The sequence below is a fragment of the Oncorhynchus kisutch genome, linkage group LG15 (genome assembly GCF_002021735.2).
Source record: "Oncorhynchus kisutch isolate 150728-3 linkage group LG15, Okis_V2, whole genome shotgun sequence".
Lineage (NCBI taxonomy): Eukaryota > Metazoa > Chordata > Actinopteri > Salmoniformes > Salmonidae > Oncorhynchus > Oncorhynchus kisutch.
Genome location: NC_034188.2, coordinates 25581529 through 25603595, shown reverse-complemented (window position 1 = coordinate 25603595; position 22067 = coordinate 25581529). Strand labels below are relative to the sequence as shown.

Genomic DNA, 22067 nt, shown 5'->3' with positions numbered 1-22067 from the left:
TGTATTCCTTTTTATCACATCATCTATTTTCTTTTACCTCCATATCACATCATCTATATTCCTTTACCTCTGTATCAAATCATCTATATTTCTTTACCTCCATATCACATTATCTGTATTCCTCTACATCACATCATCTATTTTCCTTTATATCATCTATATTCCTTTACCTCTATATCACATAATTTATATTCCTTTACCTCTATATCACATCATCTATATTCCTCTATATCACATCATCTATATTCCTTTATATCACATCATCTATATTCCTTTATATCAAATCATCTATATTCCTCTACATCACATCATCTATATTCCTTTATATCATCTATATTCCTTTACCTCTATATCACATCATTTATATTCCTTTACCTCTATATCACATCATCTATATTCCTCTACATCACATCATCTATATTCCTCTACATCACATCATCTATATTCCTCTACATCACATCATTTATATTCCTTTATATCACATCATCTATATTCCTCTACATCACATCATCTATATTCCTCTATATCACATCATATATATTCCTCTATATCACATCATCTATATTCCTTTATATCACATCATCTATATTCCTCTACATCACATCATCTATATTCCTCTATATCACATCATCTATATTCCTCTACATCACATCATCTATATTCCTTTATATCACATAATCTATATTCCTCTACATCACATCATCTATATTCCTTTATATCATCTATATTCCTTTACCTCTATATCACATCATTTATTTCCTTTACCTCTATATCACATCATCTATATTCCTCTACACAACATCATCTATATTCCTCTACATCACATCATCTATATTCCTCTACATCACATCATTTATATTCCTTTATATCACATCATCTATATTCCTCTACATCACATCATCTATATTCCTCTATATCACATCATCTATATTCCTCTATATCACATCATCTATATTCCTCTACATCACATCATCTATATTCCTCTACATCACATCATCTATATTCCTCTACATCACATCATTTATATTCCTTTATATCACATCATCTATATTCCTCTACATCACATCATCTATATTCCTCTATATCACATCATCTATATTCCTCTATATCACATCATCTATATTCCTCTACATCACATCATCTATATTCCTTTATATCACATCATCTATATTCCTCTATATCACATCATCTATATTCCTTTATATCACATCATCTATATTCCTCTACATCACATCATCTATATTCCTCTATATCACATCATCTATATTCCTCTACATCACATCATCTATATTCCTTTATATCACATAATCTATATTCCTCTACATCACATCATCTATATTCCTTTATATCATCTATATTCCTTTACCTCTATATCACATCATTTATATTCCTTTACCTCTATATCACATCATCTATATCCCTCTACATCACATCATCTATATTCCTCTACATCACATCATCTATATTCCTCTACATCACATCATTTATATTCCTTTATATCACATCATCTATATTCCTCTACATCACATCATCTATATTCCTCTATATCACATCATCTATATTCCTCTACATCACATCATCTATATTCCTCTACATCACATCATCTATATTCCTCTACATCACATCATTTATATTCCTTTATATCACATCATCTATATTCCTCTACATCACATCATCTATATTCCTCTATATCACATCATCTATATTCCTCTATATCACATCATCTATATTCCTCTACATCACATCATCTATATTCCTTTATATCATCTATATTCCTTTACCTCTATATCACATCATTTATATTCCTTTACCTCTATATCACATCATCTATATTCCTCTACATCACATCATCTATATTCCTCTACATCACATCATCTATATTCCTCTACATCACATCATTTATATTCCTTTATATCACATCATCTATATTCCTCTACGTCACATCATCTATATTCCTCTATATCACATCATCTATATTCCTCTATATCACATCATCTATATTCCTCTACATCACATCATCTATATTCCTTTATATCACATCATCTATATTCCTCTATATCACATCATCTATATTCCTTTATATCACATCATCTATATATTCCTCTACATCACATCATCTATATTCCTCTACATCACATCATCTATATTCCTCTACATCACATCATCTATATTCCTCTATATCACATCATCTATATTCCTCTACATCACATCATCTATATTCCTCTATATCACATCATCTATATTCCTCTATATCACATCATCTATATTCCTCTACATCACATCATCTATATTCCTTTATTTCATCTATATTCCTTTACCTCTATATCACATCATCTATATTCCTCTACATCACATCATCTATATTCCTCTACATCACATCATCTATATTCCTCTACATCACATCATCTATATTCCTTTATATCACATCATCTATATTCCTCTATATCACATCATCTATATTCCTCTACATCACATCATCTATATTCCTCTATATCACATCATCTATATTCCTTTACATCACATCATCTATATTCCTTTACATCACATCATCTATATTCCTTTACATCACATCATCTATATTCCTTTATATCACATCATATGTATTCCTTTATATCACATCATCTATATTCCTTTTTATCACATAATCTATTTTCCTTTACCTCCATATCACATCATCTATTTTCCTTCACCTCTATATCACATCATCTATATTCCTTTACCTCTGTATCACATCATCTGTATTCCTTTTTATCACATAATCTATTTTCCTTTACCTCCATATCACATAATCTATATTCCTTTACCTCTGTATCACATCATCTATTTTCTTTTACCTCCATATCACATCATCTATATTCCTTTACCTCTGTATCAAATCATCTATATTTCTTTACCTCCATATCACATTATCTGTATTCCTCTACATCACATCATCTATTTTCCTTTATATCATCTATATTCCTTTACCTCTATATCACATAATTTATATTCCTTTACCTCTATATCACATCATCTATATTCCTTTATATCACATCATCTATATTCCTTTATATCAAATCATCTATATTCCTCTACATCACATCATCTATATTCCTTTATATCATCTATATTCCTTTACCTCTATATCACATCATTTATATTCCTTTACCTCTATATCACATCATCTATATTCCTCTACATCACATCATCTATATTCCTCTACATCACATCATCTATATTCCTCTACATCACATCATTTATATTCCTTTATATCACATCATCAATATTACTCTACATCACATCATCTATATTCCTCTATATCACATCATCTATATTCCTCTATATCACATCATCTATATTCCTCTACATCACATCATCTATATTCCTTTATATCACATCATCTATATTCCTTTATATCACATCATCTATATATTCCTCTACACCACATCATCTATATTCCTCTACATCACATCATCTATATTCCTCTACATCACATCATCTATATTCCTCTATATCACATCATCTATATTCCTTTATATCACATCATCTATATTCCTCTACATCACATCATCTATATTCCTCTACATCACATCATCTATATTCCTCTACATCACATCATCTATATTCCTCTACATCACATCATCTATATTCCGCTATATCACATCATCTATATTCCTCTACATCACATCATCTATATTCCTTTATATCACATCATCTATATTCCTCTACATCACATCATCTATATTCCTTTATATCATCTATATTCCTTTACCTCTATATCACATCATCTATATTCCTCTACATCACATCATCTATATTCCTCTACATCACATCATCTATATTCCTCTACATCACATCATCTATATTCCTTTATATCACATCATCTATATTCCTCTATATCACTTCATCTATATTCCTCTATATCACATCATCTATATTCCGCTACATCACATCATCTATATTCCTCTACATCACATCATCTATATTCCTCTACATCACATCATCTATATTCCTCTACATCACATCATCTATTTTCCTTCACCTCTATATCACATCATCTATATTCCTTTACCTCTGTATCACATCATCTGTATTCCTTTTTATCACATAATCTATTTTCCTTTACCTCCATATCACATAATCTATATTCCTTTACCTCTGTATCACATCATCTATTTTCCTTTACCTCTATATCACATAATCTATATTCCTTTACCTCTGTCTCATATCATCTATATTCCTTTACCTCTATATCACATCATCTGTATTCCTTTTTATCACATCATCTATTTTCTTTTACCTCCATATCACATCATCTATATTCCTTTACCTCTGTATCAAATCATCTATATTTCTTTACCTCCATATCACATTATCTGTATTCCTCTACATCACATCATCTATTTTCCTTTATATCATCTATATTCCTTTACCTCTATATCACATAATTTATATTCCTTTACCTCTATATCACATCATCTATATTCCTTTATATCATCTATATTCCTTTACCTCTATATCACATCATTTATATTCCTTTACCTCTATATCACATCATCTATATTCCTCTACATCACATCATCTATATTCCTCTACATCACATCATCTATATTCCTCTACATCACATCATTTATATTCCTTTATATCACATCATCTATATTCCTCTACATCACATCATCTATATTCCTCTATATCACATCATCTATATTCCTCTATATCACATCATCTATATTCCTCTACATCACATCATCTATATTCCTTTATATCATCTATATTCCTTTATATCATCTATATTCCTTTACCTCTATATCACATCATTTATATTCCTTTACCTCTATATCACATCATCTATATTCCTCTACATCACATCATCTATATTCCTCTACATCACATCATCTATATTCCTCTACATCACATCATTTATATTCCTTTATATCACATCATCTATATTCCTCTACATCACATCATCTATATTCCTCTATATCACATCATCTATATTCCTCTATATCACATCATCTATATTCCTCTACATCACATCATCTATATTCCTTTATATCACATCATCTATATTCCTCTATATCACATCATCTATATTCCTTTATATCACATCATCTATATATATTCCTCTACACCACATCATCTATATTCCTCTACATCACATCATCTATATACCTCTACATCACATCATCTATATTCCTCTACATCACATCATTTATATTCCTTTATATCACATCATCTATATTCCTCTACATCACATCATCTATATTCCTCTACATCACATCATTTATATTCCTCTATATCACATCATCTATATTCCTCTACATCACATCATCTATATTCCTTTATATCACATCATCTATATTCCTCTATATCACATCATCTATATTCCTTTATATCACATCATCTATATATTCCTCTACACCACATCATCTATATTCCTCTACATCACATCATCTATATTCCTCTATATCACATCATCTATATTCCTCTATATCACATCATCTATATTCCTCTATATCACATCATCTATATTCCTTTACATCACATCATCTATATTCCTTTACATCACATCATCTATATTCCTTTACATCACATCATCTATATTCCTTTATATCACATCATATGTATTCCTTTATATCACAATATCTATATTCCTTTTTATCACATAATCTATTTTCCTTTACCTCCATATCACATCATCTATTTTCCTTCACCTCTATATCACATCATCTATATTCCTTTACCTCTGTATCACATCATCTGTATTCCTTTTTATCACATAATCTATTTTCCTTTACCTCCATATCACATAATCTATATTCCTTTACCTCTGTATCACATCATATATTTTCTTTTACCTCCATATCACATCATCTATATTCCTTTACCTCTGTATCAAATCATATATATTTCTTTACCTCCATATCACATTATCTGTATTCCTCTACATCACATCATCTATTTTCCTTTATATCATCTATATTCCTTTACCTCTATATCACATAATTTATATTCCTTTACCTCTATATCACATCATCTATATTCCTTTATATCACATCATCTATATTCCTCTACATCACATCATCTATATTCCTTTATATCATCTATATTCCTTTACCTCTATATCACATCATTTATATTCCTTTACCTCTACATCACATCATCTATATTCCTTTATATCATCTATATTCCTTTACCTCTATATCACATCATTTATATTCCTTTACCTCTACATCACATCATCTATATTCCTCTACATCACATCATCTATATTCCTCTACATCACATCATTTATATTCCTTTATATCACATCATCTATATTCCTCTACATCACATCATCTATATTCCTCTATATCACATCATCTATATTCCTCTATATCACATCATCTATATTCCTCTACATCACATCATCTATATTCCTTTATATCACATCATCTATATTCCTCTATATCACATCATCTATATTCCTTTATATCACATCATCTATATATTCCTCTACACCACATCATCTATATTCCTCTACATCACATCATCTATATTCCTCTATATCACATCATCTATATTCCTCTATATCACATCATCTATATTCCTCTATATCACATCATCTATATTCCTTTATATCACATCATCTATATTCCTCTACATCACATCATCTATATTCCTTTATATCATCTATATTCCTTTACCTCTATATCACATAATTTATATTCCTTTACCTCTATATCACATCATCTATATTCCTCTATATCACATCATCTATATTCCTCTACATCACATCATCTATATTCCTCTACATCACATCATCTATATTCCTCTATATCACATCATCTATATTCCTCTACATCACATCATCTATATTCCTTTATATCACATCATCTATATTCCTCTACATCACATCATCTATATTCCTTTATATCATCTATATTCCTTTACCTCTATATCACATCATCTATATTCCTCTACATCACATCATCTATATTCCTCTACATCACATCATCTATATTCCTCTACATCACATCATCTATATTCCTTTATATCACATCATCTATATTCCTCTATATCACTTCATCTATATTCCTCTATATCACATCATCTATATTCCGCTACATCACATCATCTATATTCCTCTACATCACATCATCTATATTCCTCTACATCACATCATCTATATTCCTCTACATCACATCATCTATTTTCCTTCACCTCTATATCACATCATCTATATTCCTTTACCTCTGTATCACATCATCTGTATTCCTTTTTATCACATAATCTATTTTCCTTTACCTCCATATCACATAATCTATATTCCTTTACCTCTATATCACATCATCTATATTCCTCTACATCACATCATCTATATTCCTCTACATCACATCATCTATATTCCTCTACATCACATCATCTATATTCCTTTATATCACATCATCTATATTCCTCTATATCACTTCATCTATATTCCTCTATATCACATCATCTATATTCCTCTATATCACATCATCTATATTCCTCTATATCACATCATCTATATTCCTCTATATCACATCATCTATATTCCTCTATATCACATCATCTATATTCCTTTATATCACATCATCTATATTCCTCTATATCACATCATCTATATTCCTCTACATCACATCATCTATATTCCTCTATATATATACACACTCACAAGCACACACTGGCATGCACACACACACACACACACAAACAGACGCACTCATAGACCGTCTCTCATGGCCCCGCCCCTATCCTCATGCAGCTCAGGCCAGATCTCCGGCTGTCCATCATCCCCAATTACTGTGGCAACGGAGCAGTGCACACAGGCAGCCTGCAGATTGGCCAAATGACCCTGAACACATACACAAACACACAAACAAACACACTCTCACATAGATATGTTAGTGTACCGCGTACACTTCATACTCCGTCATGTGAACAAAGAAGCGGTCATACTGTGTCTTCACTGCAGCACAGAGAGGCTGAACTGAACCGTGTGTATGTTGAAAATAGAAGGAGAGACAGAATACAAAGGAGTGGCTGACACAGTAAGAAAGATTAGGAGAGGTGAAGGAGAGAGAGTGTGAAGGGTCTATATGTGGGTGTATGTATTATTCTGGGAAAATGTAACCATTGTGTACATGTTTTTGTTTGGATTTCACAAAGTCAAAACATTTCTGTTAGAAAGGTGACTCGGTGTATGTGCAGTAGGAGAATATGTCTTTAAATGTTTGTGGTTTTAGGCAAGCATATATGCACCCCCATAACTCCCAAGGTATATTAGCTTAGCTTGGCCCCAGGACCACCCTGTGGCTGACTGCCACTGCAGCACTGCCACCGACTGGTCATAGCAGGAATAATAGGATGCATGAGAAGCTCTTGTCACTGAGCGAGCCTGATTGAAGAGACACATGAATGTCTGTCTGAACATCTGCAACAATGTTTTTTCCTTTTCCCTCTCTCTCTCCCCGTCTCGCTCTCTCCCCTGTCTCCCCCTCTCTCTTTCTCTCTCCCCCTCTTTCTCTGTCCCCTGTCTCCCCCTCTCTCTTTCTCTCTCCCCGTCTCGCTCTCCCCCTCTCTCTCCCCCTCTTTCTCTCTCCTCCTCTTTCTCTCTCCCCTGTCTCCCCTCTCTCTTTCTCTCTCCCCCTCTTTCTCTCTCCCCTGTCTCGCTCTCTCTCCCCCTCTTTCTCTCTCCCCTGTCTCGCTCTCTCTCCCCATCTCCCCCCTCTCTCTCACTCTCTATTGCTCTCTCTACTCTCCTCTCTCTCTACTCTCCCTCTCTCTCTACTCTCCCTCTCTCTCTACTCTCCTCTCTCTCTCTAGTCTATGAGTCTGATAGAGTTGGGGAACCCGTCTCAGAGTCTGGAGAATGTGTGTCGCTGGGCCTTCCTGCAGCAGAAACAGGAGACAGGAGATGCAGAGTACCACGACCACGCTATCTTCCTCACACGACAGGAGTTTGGGCCTACTGGCATGCAGGGTAATAAACACACACATACACGTACATACATACAGACATGCACACAATCACAGATGCGCGCACACACACACACACACCACCCAGTTGTACTCTGTTGTGTTGTTGTTTTTGGTTTAGTGGTGTTTAGTACAGACAGAGTGAGAGCAGGCTAGCAGCATGTCTCAGGGGAGTTAGCTAGCTCTAAAGCTGCCCTTGGCTTCAGCTTTGGGCTGGAGAGAAAATCAATACACTACAGCCACAGACCTGCTAGTGAGAACAGAACAGACACTACAGCCACAGACCTGCTATTGAGAACAGAACAGACACTACAGCCACAGACCTGCTATTGAGAACAGAACAGACACTACAGCCACAGACCTGCTAGTGAGAACAGAACAGACACTACAGCCACAGACCTGCTATTGAGAACAGAACAGACACTACAGCCACAGACCTGCTAGTGAGAACAGAACAGACACTACAGCCACAGACCTGCTAGTGAGAACAGAACAGACACTACAGCCACATACCTGCTAGTGAGAACGGAACAGAGACTACAGTCACAGACTTGCTAGTGAGAACAGAACAGAGACTACAGTCACAGACCTGCTAGTGAGAACAGAGCAGACACTAAAGTCACAGACCTGCTAGTGAGAACAGAGCAGAGAGACTACAGTCACAGACCTGCTAGTGAGAACAGAACAGACACTAAAGTCACAGACCTGCTAGTGAGAACAGAGCAGAGAGACTACAGTCACAGACCTGCTAGTGGGAACAGAACAGAGAGAGACTCCAGTCACAGACCTGCTAGTGGGAACAGAACAGAGAGAGACTCCAGTCACAGACCTGCTAGTGGGAACAGAACAGAGACTACAGTCACAGACCTGCTAGTGAGAAGAGAGCAGAGAGACTACAGTCACAGACCTGCTAGTGTGAACAGAACAGAGACTACAGTCACAGACCAGCGAGTGACAACAGAACAGAGACTACAGTCACAGACCTGCTAGTGGGAACAGAACAGACACTACAGTCACAGACCTGCTAGTGAGAACAGAACAGAGAGACTACAGTCACAGACCTGCTAGTGAGAACAGAACAGACACTACAGTTACAGACCTGCTAGTGAGAACAGGACAGAGACTACTGCCACAGACCTGCTAGTGAGAACAGAGAGAGACTAGAGCCACAGACCTGCTAGGTAAAACAGAGAGACTACAGCCACAGACCTTCTAGGTAAAACAGAGAGAGACTACAGCCACAGACCTGCTAACGAGAACAGAGAGAGACTACAGCCACAGACCTGCTATTGAGAACAGAACAGACACTACAGCCACAGACCTGCTATTGAGAACAGAACAGACACTACAGCCACAGACCTGCTAGTGAGAACAGAACAGAGACTACAGTCACAGACCTGCTAGTGAGAACAGAACAGAGACTACAGTCACAGACCTGCTAGTGAGAACAGAGCAGACACTAAAGTCACAGACCTGCTAGTGAGAACAGAGCAGAGAGACTACAGTCACAGACCTGCTAGTGAGAACAGAACAGACACTAAAGTCACAGACCTGCTAGTGAGAACAGAGCAGAGAGACTACAGTCACAGACCTGCTAGTGAGAACAGAACAGACACTAAAGTCACAGACCTGCTAGTGAGAACAGAGCAGAGAGACTACAGTCACAGACCTGCTAGTGGGAACAGAACAGAGAGAGACTCCAGTCACAGACCTGCTAGTGGGAACAGAACAGAGAGAGACTCCAGTCACAGACCTGCTAGTGGGAACAGAACAGAGACTACAGTCACAGACCTGCTAGTGAGAAGAGAGCAGAGAGACTACAGTCACAGACCTGCTAGTGTGAACAGAACAGAGACTACAGTCACAGACCAGCGAGTGACAACAGAACAGAGACTACAGTCACAGACCTGCTAGTGGGAACAGAACAGACACTACAGTCACAGACCTGCTAGTGAGAACAGAACAGAGAGACTACAGTCACAGACCTGCTAGTGAGAACAGAACAGACACTACAGTCACAGACCTGCTAGTGAGAACAGAACAGAGACTACAGTTACAGACCTGCTAGTGAGAACAGGACAGAGACTACTGCCACAGACCTGCTAGTGAGAACAGAGAGAGACTACAGTCACAGACCTGCTAGTGAGAACAGGACAGAGACTACTGCCACAGACCTGCTAGTGAGAACAGAGAGAGACTACAGTCACAGACCTGCTAGTGAGAACAGAGAGAGACTAGAGCCACAGACCTGCTAGGTAAAACAGAGAGACTACAGCCACAGACCTTCTAGGTAAAACAGAGAGAGACTACAGCCACAGACCTGCTAGCCACTAAAGAGAACAAATCCCTGAGAGACAGTGACAGGGCATTCTCTGAGAGCTGTACATGAGACACAGTCAGGTCACTGAGCTCTAGCTTCTGAGAGGTTCCTGTTTGGTGTGAGTAGGTCAAAGTTGAATTTATTGTAATTCACAATGCTACATACTATCTGCACTAACCATACTATTTGTGACGACTAGTGTAGTATGCTTATTAGTCAAAGTATGGATAGAGTTAGTAAGCCAAAGGTTTGCGGATGTTGTACTACATTCACCAAAATACGAAGTATACAAGGAATGGACACTATTTACCTAATGCAATTCTTCAGGAAATGGGCGTGGCTTCACATCGTTCTCAGATTTGAAGAAAATGGCGGAAAATATGCTGCCAAAGTCCGACGAGATCAGATATAACAATGTTTTGCTTTAACTAATTAGGACAAATGTTAAGAACATTTTGAGTAATGTAATAAAGTAATGACTTTTCAAAAAAGTTATGTTGGCTGACAATTTGTTAACTACACTGTCCTTACGAACTGCATAGCATATCATTACAGCAGTATGTACCGCTCTCTGTTTGGCCACCTATTGTAACATTAGTTGGTTACATCGAACTGGCCAGTATATTTACTTTTTGCTATCGAACTACCTATCCAATGTGAATTGACTTGATTATTCACGTCATTCTGAGTTTAGCAAAATGGTGTAGTCGTTCGTTCGGGTCCGTTCGTAAATTCCAAATCTACTCCGATTTCAAAGCGCTCTCGGCTGAGCTCAGAATAACTGATGAATTTGCGAACACTCAACAACACCCATTGAATGTGGCCGGTGCCAGTAAACGTTGGCAAAAAAAGGTAATTAAATTGTTGCCAACAGCATAGTCACTAACGCTCTGGTTAACATGAAAACTGCCTAACCAGCTAACTAGTCAGAGGTAGGTCTTCTCTCATTTGTGTCTGGAAGAAGCCAATGACTGGAGTGGTGAGGTCTGAACACTCGGATCAACCCTACTCCTCGGCCACAGCGTCCTGTGTACGCTCTCAATTTATAAATGACAATCTGACAACGCCCTGAATACACGAACGCCATGAGCACACTCTGGCACTCCAGATTGAATTTACAAACACACCCAAAGTCTAGTAATTTGTTATGCTAACAAGCTAGCAAGAGGTTGCATAGCAACAGCATCAACTAGACAGGCAAGGAGCTAGTACCCTCAACCGAAAGGATATACTAAAATTACGGTATACTAAAAGGAACTAATAGCATATAGTATGTGTTATATACTAATTAAGTATGTTAGTATGGGTATTCAAACACAACACTCTTTCTTGCTCCCTTTATTCTTACTGATCCCTGACTACCCTTCTTTCTTTCTATTACAACTTCCCTGCCTCTCCCCCCTCCCTCCTCTCTTCCTTCCTTTCTCCCTCCTCCTCCTCTCTTCCTGCCTCTCCTCCCTCCCTCCTCTCTTCCTTCCTCTCTCCCTCCTCCTCCTCTCTTCCTGCCTCTCCTCCCTCCCTCCTCTCTCCCTCCTCCTCTCTTCCTGCCTCTCCTTCCTCCTCCTCTCTTCCTTCCTCTCCTCCCTCCCTCCTCTCTTCCTTCCTCTCTCCCTCCTCGTCCTCTCTTCCCTCCCTCCTCTCTTCCTGCCTCTCCTCCCTCCCTCCTCTGTTCCTTCCTCTCTCCCTCCTCCTCTCTTCCTCCCTCCCTCCTCTCTTCCTTCCTCTCTCCCTCCTCCTCTCTTCCTGCCTCTCCTCCCTCCCTCCTCTCTTCCTTCCTCTCCTCCCTCCCTCCTCTTCCTTCCTCCCTCCCTCCTCTCTTCCTTCCTCTCTCCCCCTCTCTCTTCCTCTCTCCCTCCTCCTCTCTTTCTGCCTCTCCTCCCTCCCTCCTCTCTTCCTTCCTCTCTCCCTCCTCCTCTCTTCCTGCCTCTCCTCTTCCTTCCTCTCTCCCTCCTCCTCCTCTCTTCCTGCCTCTCCTCCCTCCCTCCCTCCTCTCTTCCTTCCTCCCTCCCTCCCTCCTCTTCTCTTCCTGCCTCTCCTCCCTCCCTTCTCTTCCTTCCTCTCTCCCTCCTCCTCTTCTCTTCCTGCCTCTCCTCCCTCCCTTCTCTTCCTTCCTCTCTCCCTCCTCCTCCTCTCGTCCTGCCTCTCCTCCCTCCCTTCCTCCTCTTTCTTCCTCTCTCCCTCCTCTTCCTCTCGTCCTGCCTCTCCTCCCTCCCTCCCTCCTCTTTCTTCCTCTCTCCCTCCTCCTCTCTTCCTGCCTCTCCTCCCTCCTCTTTCTTCCTCTCTCCCTCCCTCCTCTCTTCCTGCCTCTCCTCCCTCCCTCCTCTCTTCCTGCCTCTCCTCCCTCCCTCCTCTTCCTTCCTCTCTCCCTCCTCCTCCTCTCTTCCTTCCTCTCTCCCTCCTCCTCCTCTTGTCCTGCCTCTCCTCCCTCCCTCCCTCCTCTTCCTTCCTCTCTCCCTCCTCCTCTTCTCTTCCTGCCTCTCCTCCCTCCCTCCCTCCTCTTCCATCCTCTCTCCCTCCTCCTCTTCTCTTCCTGCCTCTCCTCCCTCCCTACTCTCTTCCTTCCTCTTCTTTGCTTCCTCTCTCCCTCCATCCCTCCCTCTCACTGCTCTCTTCCTTCATCTTCTCTCCCTCCTGTCTCCTTTCTTCAGGTTATGCTCCAGTAACAGGGATGTGTCACCCAGTGAGGAGCTGTACTCTGAACCATGAGGATGGCTTCTCTTCTGCCTTTGTGGTAGCACACGAGACGGGACATGTGTGAGTACACACACACTCAAACACACACACATACACACACACACACACACACTCAAACACACACACTCATTAAACACACACACTCAAACACACACACTTAATCACAGACACGCACACACACGCACACACACACACACACACACACACACACACACACACACACACACACACACACACACACACACACTAAAACACATACTCTCACACACACACACACACTCAAATACACGTACTCACACATACACACATACACACACACTCAAACACACACACACACACACACACACACTGTATCGACTTATTCACACAATTTAAGTAGACCCATACGCCTGTTTCTCTGCTCCCCCCTCCCTCCCTCCCTCCCTGCCTCTCTCTCTCTCCCAGGCTGGGTATGGAGCACGACGGCCAGGGGAATCGCTGTGGAGACGAGGTGCACATGGGGAGCATCATGGCCCCGTTGGTCCAAGCTGCCTTCCACCGCTTCCATTGGTCCCGCTGTAGCCAGCAGGAGCTGGGACGTTACCTACAGTGAGTCTATCACACACCTACTGTATACACACACTTACACACGTTACAATCCAAACCACGTGTTTGCCTTTCCACTAGAACTGAATGACTCCAGACCACAAACAAACTATAGGAACTCCACTCTGTTAGGTCTGCCAGTGTTCAGCATACAGTTCTCCAATATGAAAACTCATGCAGCCTGAGGAGGGGTGCTGAACTGAAATGTTGCTGTTCCCAACAATACAAAATATATTAAAACTACCACTCTCCTTTATTCACTGAATAAGAAACCATTGCTAGCTCATATATCTTTTGACTCCTCCCCCAGATCCTACGACTGTCTCCGTGACGACCCCTACGAACATAACTGGCCATCCCTGCCCAGACTTCCTGGTCTGCACTACTCCATGAACGAACAGTGTCGCTTCGACTTCGGCGTGGGCTACGTAATGTGTACCGCGGTAAGAATTCCCCAAAGGAACTAGTGGTATACTAACACATCTACTAACTATATATTAATACTAGTATGTACATATATATGTCACCAGGGAAACAAGTATCTATTGCCACCTAACGGTCCTAACGTCTCCCACAGTTTTACCATTTCTCAGTATTTGAAAAGCCACTCCAACACCACTTCACACTTTCAGTCCCCACTGATGCAGTAGGATGATTAGGGTTACATCCACGCCTGGATAGAATGACTCCTCACTGAATGAAGTCCCTACTGACCTAAGTCCCCACTTGAATAAGTATTTTCCTTAAAGCATCTTGACACTGGCTGAAGAGCTCATCTTTTTTAGACAGGCTGTTCAAGAGCTGTTCTGATTGAGAGTTGAGCTGACCTGCTCTTTGCTTTGCACACGTTGCTAGATTACCCTGTATTCTGTTGTCAAACCATTCTTTAGCTGCAAAAGGTGAGCCAGGCTGGAACACAGGTAAGGTTACCCCCCCCCCCCCCCTCCCCCACACCCCCCTCGGAGCCATGTGGCCGCTTTTTTCAGTATCGTCGTCGTTGTTGCAACGTTACTCGTACATTTTTTGTATTTATTTAGTTCTGCCCATCGTCACATTATTGTGCCTGGCATGTGTACTGCAGGATTCTAAACATAATGTTTCTGGTTCCCATATAGTACCTACCAAAGAGAAAAAAGTAAAACGCTGGATTTGTCCCAAACAGCTTTCCTGGATCTCATAGCTAGACAGAGTCAACCAAAGCAAATGAGCTCAACCCTGACACACGCATGGCACCTTTTACTGTAAATGTCTGTTGACTTTTGGCCGTTCAGAAAGACATATTGGCATGTAGAACATAGGTAGAAAAAGGGTGGAATGAAAGAGAGAGAGAGAAGTTTCCAGACATTAAAGAAAAGTCTGGAGCAAAAGCTGCTTTTCTATGTTCGGGTTTAGGATCCTGCAGTGTCGCGTGCCAGTTTACCAAGCTGATGTCATCAGTGCCAACCAACCATCAGGCTGACTTTTGACCCTGCTGTAACCTCAACTGGAGGGGTCACCTGAGGTCATTCTGGGTAGGGAGTCTGGCTCGGCTCTGTTATTGTGGCAAGGGGGACAGAGGGGGGAGCGGAGGGAAACAGCTGAGAGAGAAGAGAGTTTGTCACAGATCTAAGATCAGTTTATTCTCCCCAGCATCCTTACCTGAACCATTAGGGGCATAGAATGAAAAACGGACTAAGGACAACTTTATTCTTCTCTGAACCAATGATCGGTCATGTTGACCATTTTATATTCACCTTCTGCCCTCCTCTCTGACCCCACAGAGCTGCAGGGTGTCTCAGTCAGAGTCTCTCTCTCCTCATCCTCTTTGATTGTGTCGGCATGCTCTCTGGCTTCCTGTACAGCCGTGTTGTTGTAACAGTGGACCAGTGATGGACTACTACAGTACACCGCCGTCTGGACTCCTGTGGATGTTATTATTTTGTATATTTTCTTGTACATGTGCAGTCAGTGGTACATTTTATTTTTTATCTCTGGTGTAGTAGGTCTGAGGTGATTTCTGGAATGTTCTGTGATGCTAGCTACTCCCAGTGACTGGTGTGCATATCAGACAGATCTGTTCTTTCTTGTGACTGTTGCAGGTCACCTGTCTACTCTGGTGATATGTTAAGGTACTGGCTGTGTGTGTATAATGTGAGAGGGCGTGTGTGTGAGGATGTCTCTCTCTCTCTGTCCATTGCAGTACCGGACGTTTGACCCCTGCAAACAGCTGTGGTGCAGCCACCCTGACAACCCCTTCTTCTGCAAGACCAAGAAAGGACCACCAATCGACGGAACCATGTGTGGGGACGGGAAGGTACACTAACATAAAGCACGGACGCATGCAAACACACACACACGGACGCATGCAAACACACACACACGGACGCATGCAAACACACACACACACACGGACGCATGCAAACACACACACACACACGGACGCATGCAAACACACACACACACACACGGACGCATGCAAACACACACACACACGGACGCATGCAAACACACACACACACACGGACGCATGCAAACACACACACACACACACGGACGCATGCAAACACACACACACGGACGCATGCAAACACACACACACACACGGACGCATGCAAACACACACACACACACGGACGCATGCAAACACACACACACACACACGGACGCATGCAAACACACACACACACGGACGCATGCAAACACACACACACACACACACGGACGCATGCAAACACACACACACACACACGGACGCATGCAAACACACACACACACACAAACACACACAAACCTACATACATAATATTATTAATATTATACATACTCACACACACCACAGTAATGGTAAAAAATGTTGCTATCTGACAGTCTCTCCCCTTTCTCATCCTATCACAGCACTGCTTCAAAGGTCACTGTATCTGGCTGACCAATGACATGATAAAGCAGGACGGTGGGTGGGGTGTGTGGAGCCAGTTTGGGTCCTGCACTCGTACCTGTGGAGGAGGGGTGCAGTTCAGAACCCGCAAATGTGACAACCCCAGGTACATAAATATCAACTATTGAGAAGTCTACTTTTCCATGGTATTATAGTGAAAAGGTGTTAGATCTTGTCCTTACAGAACATAACCAACATGGTATCATTGCTATCCATCACATTGTGATGGTTTTGCAAAAAGATGTGCTTCATCACTGTTCACATCGACCTAGTTTAACATTTCTGCCTCTCCCTCCCTCCCTCTCTCTCTCTTCCCTCTCCCCCTGTCCTCCCTAGGCCTGCTAACGGAGGTCGTACCTGTCTGGGTGCTTACCAACAGTTCCAGCTGTGTAACAGCCAGGAGTGTGAGGAGCTGTACAGTGACTTCAGGGAGGAGCAGTGCCGTAGGTTGGACACCGAGTTTGAGTTCCACAACAACAAACACCACTGGCTTCCTTATGAACACACCGAACGTAAGTACACACAGACAGACTTCCCCAAATGTTCGGTTGGGATGGAGACACTGGCGGTCCTTAAGTCGGCTTCTCTCGCTTTGTGGCCAAAGTCTGTTGTATCTGATGTAGAGATTGCTTGGAGGCAGATTGAGAGTTATGTTATGGTCAACGACAACTGGTTTTCTGCTGAGCAGTGTGAAAACACCTATATTCAAAAAGAAAACTCTTGTCTTTCAACCTTTCTAAAACAACAAACCCTTTCCTGAACCCATCTTAAAAAAAACTCTATTTGAACTCTCTCACTCCACCTAATCACACTGACATCATCTGAGCTCTTTTCCAGTCTCTCTCTCTCTCTCTCTCTCTCTCTCTCTCCTCTCTCTCTCTCTCTCTCTCTCCAGCCAGCTGTTGTGAATCACAGAGCATATGTTTAAACCGTCAGCACTCAGAAATAGGAATTCCATCTCTTCTTTCTCTCCATGAGAGAGAGTGTGTGTGTGGGTCTTGCGGATCCACTCCTTCTAAGAGAAGGTGTCGGTGCCACCTCGCTGAGTATTACCTGATGGTCCCAGTAAAGGGCAGAGCTCGAGGAAAAACGCTGACGCGTCTCTCTGTCTAATCCAGGGTCACAGTAGACTATGCACAGCGCTGCGCCCAAGATAACAGTCCCCACGCTAAATTGTTTTTCTCTACATTGTCATTTCTAAATGCCATTCTTTTGAGAAAGGCCTTCCCATGGTCTTTATTTGAGCTCAAATTACTCAAGTATGTGGGGAGAGGAAAGGAATGAAAGAGAAGGGGGGAAAGGTGAAGGTAAGGAGAGAGGTTGGAATGAATTGCATTAGGGTGTTGTCATCTCCAGGGTTTAGAGATGTGAGAACAGGAGTCCGTCTGTGTTGAAATCCAGACGTTGCTCCAGATCAAATAATCAGTTATGCCTGTTGTGAAATACTGTTGCTAACCTCCTCCTAACAATAGTTTTTAAAAAACACTTTAGAGGTGCTGATTGTTCCAGCTGCTTTGGTCATCCAGGGTCCAGATGGTCAGGGGGATCAGTCAACCTTCTCACCCAGAGAACTCTCTCTCTCTCTGGGATGATCTATGGTGTCGGCCCCCTTCCTGGGGACTCTGGCTGGAAGATTGAGGGAGTGAGGGACTGCGTAATTGAATAGCATCACCATTAGTGGACTCCCGTTTCTAATACTTTGTCATATCCGTAAAGTAATCACAGTGCATTCTGAACACTGCGTACAGAAGACATAGTCATCTCAGATCACACAGTGATTCTGCGGCTAGCTAAGTCTAATCTGACTCAATAGGTCATGTGTACATTCAAACTCTTGGCAATAACTGTTGCAGCAGGTAAACATACACATTGAACTGTCGAATCCACCTTAAAGCTAATCTCAAGGGCCATACTGTACATTATAGCCATGGCATATTCAGGTTAGACACACGTCTGAGAGATTACATAAACACATACAGGCTAGACAAAGACCCTCCATGGCTTTCTCTGAGCTGTGTCTTTATTGTAGAGGATATATGCTAGGCCTGCCTTGTACTATTAAGTGATTTACCTTATCGATCCAGATCTCTAACAGTATGTTGTCATAGTTCTGCATATGGGTCTGTTGCTAACTATATGTAAATAGTGCATTGTAACGTGTGTGAAATATAGCATTGTAACGTGTGTGTGTGTGTGTGTGTGTGCAGCTAAGCAGCGCTGCCACCTCCATTGCCAGTCCAAGGAGACCAGACACAAGAGCAACATGCAGAGGCTGGTCCAAGACGGCACGCTCTGCTCATATAGAGACCCCTACAGCGTGTGTGTGCTTGGGGTTTGTGAGGTCAGTTTGTGTGTCTGTGGGTTGTTTTAAGGTTATGTGGGGTTACACAGTGCTAGTCCATTTTGCAACCCAAATGATGTGTGTGTGACTGTGTGAGGTGTCAGTGTTCATAACTTTGTGAAGTGTGTGTGTCCATATTAAGTCTAGGTGTGTGTCTTTGTGTGTGTGTGTGCATACACGTGTGTGTTGCAGAAAGTGGGCTGTGACGGCGTGGTAGGGTCCTCCCAACAGGAAGATAAGTGTGGCGTCTGTGGAGGAGACAACTCCAGCTGCAAGATCATCAATGGCAACTTCACACGAAGTGCCAAGAAACAAGGTACACCCACATGCACACCATCACCTAATCACTGGCAGGCAGAGACCAAGAAACAAGGTACACCCACATGCACACCATCACCTAATCACTGGCAGGCAGAGACCAAGAAACAAGGTACACCCACATGCACACCATCATCTAATCACTGGCAGGCAGAGACCAAGAAACAAGGTACACCCACATGCACACCATCACCTAATCACTGGCAGGCAGAGACCAAGAAACAAGGTACACCCACATGCACACCATCACCTAATCACTGGCAGGCAGAGACCAAGAAACAAGGTACACCCACATGCACACCATCATCTAATCACTGGCAGGCAGAGACCAGGAAACAAGGTACACCCACATGCACACCATCACCTAATCACTGGCAGGCAGAGACCAAGAAACAAGGTACACCCACATGCACACCATCATCTAATCACTGGCAGGCAGAGACCAAGAAACAAGGTACACCCACATGCACACCATCACCTAATCACTGGCAGGCAGAGACCAAGAAACAAGGTACACCCACATGCACACCATCACCTAATCACTGGCAGGCAGAGACCAAGAAACAAGGTACACCCACATGCACACCATCACCAAATCACTGGCAGGCAGAGACCAAGAAACAAGGTACACCCACATGCACACCGTCACCTAATCACTGGCAGGCAGAGACCAAGAAACAAGGTACACCCACATGCACACCATCACCTAATCACTGGCAGGCAGAGACCAGGAAACAAGGTACACCCACATGCACACCATCACCTAATCACTGGCAGGCAGAGACCAGGAAACAAGGTACACCCACATGCACACCATCACCTAATCACTGGCAGGCAGAGACCAAGAAACAAGGTACACCCACATGCACACCATCACCTAATCACTGGCAGGCAGAGACCAAGAAACAAGGTACACCCACATGCACACCATCACCTAATCACTGGCAGGCAGAGACCAAGAAACAAGGTACACCCACATGCACACCATCACCTAAGCACTGGCAGGCAGAGACCAAGAAACAAGGTACACCCACATGCACACCATCACCAAATCACTGGCAGGCAGCGACCAAGAAATAAGGTACACCCACATGCACACCATCACCTAATCACTGGCAGGCAGAGACCAAGAAACAAGGTACACCCACATGCACACCATCACCTAATCACTGGCAGGCAGAGACCAAGAAACAAGGTACACCCACATGCACACCATCACCTAATCACTGGCAGGCAGAGACCAAGAAACAAGGTACACCCACATGCACACCATCATCAAATCACTGGCAGGCAGAGACCAAGAAACAAGGTACACCCACATGCACACCATCACCTAATCACTGGCAGGCAGAGACCAAGAAACAAGGTACACCCACATGCACACCGTCACCTAATCACTGGCAGGCAGAGACCAAGAAACAAGGTACACCCACATGCACACCATCACCTAATCACTGGCAGGCAGAGACCAAGAAACAAGGTACACCCACATGCACACCATCACCAAATCACTGGCAGGCAGAGACCAAGAAACAAGGTACACCCACATGCACACCATCACCTAATCACTGGCAGGCAGAGACCAGGAAACAAGGTACACCCACATGCACACCATCACCTAATCACTGGCAGGCAGAGACCAGGAAACAAGGTACACCCACATGCACACCATCACCTAATCACTGGCAGGCAGAGACCAAGAAACAAGGTACACCCACATGCACACCATCACCTAATCACTGGCAGGCAGAGACCAAGAAACAAGGTACACCCACATGCACACCATCACCTAATCACTGGCAGGCAGAGACCAAGAAACAAGGTACACCCACATGCACACCATCACCTAATCACTGGCAGGCAGAGACCAAGAAACAAGGTACACCCACATGCACACCATCACCAAATCACTGGCAGGCAGCGACCAAGAAATAAGG

General features: G+C 42.0%; 1 protein-coding gene across 1 annotated transcript in view; it reads left to right on the top strand.

Moving 5' to 3' along the window:
- LOC109882118 (A disintegrin and metalloproteinase with thrombospondin motifs 2-like) overlaps positions 1-22067 on the top strand; it is a 59708-nt gene that overhangs the window by 24960 nt on the left and 12681 nt on the right. Inside the window, exons 3-11 of the mRNA XM_031789915.1 lie at positions 8806-8962; positions 13927-14032; positions 14417-14560; positions 14868-15000; positions 16737-16850; positions 17432-17577; positions 17808-17983; positions 19679-19812; positions 20005-20128. Of these exons, the coding sequence (XP_031645775.1) occupies positions 8806-8962; positions 13927-14032; positions 14417-14560; positions 14868-15000; positions 16737-16850; positions 17432-17577; positions 17808-17983; positions 19679-19812; positions 20005-20128 (1234 nt within the window). The remainder of the gene's footprint in view (positions 1-8805; positions 8963-13926; positions 14033-14416; positions 14561-14867; positions 15001-16736; positions 16851-17431; positions 17578-17807; positions 17984-19678; positions 19813-20004; positions 20129-22067) is intronic.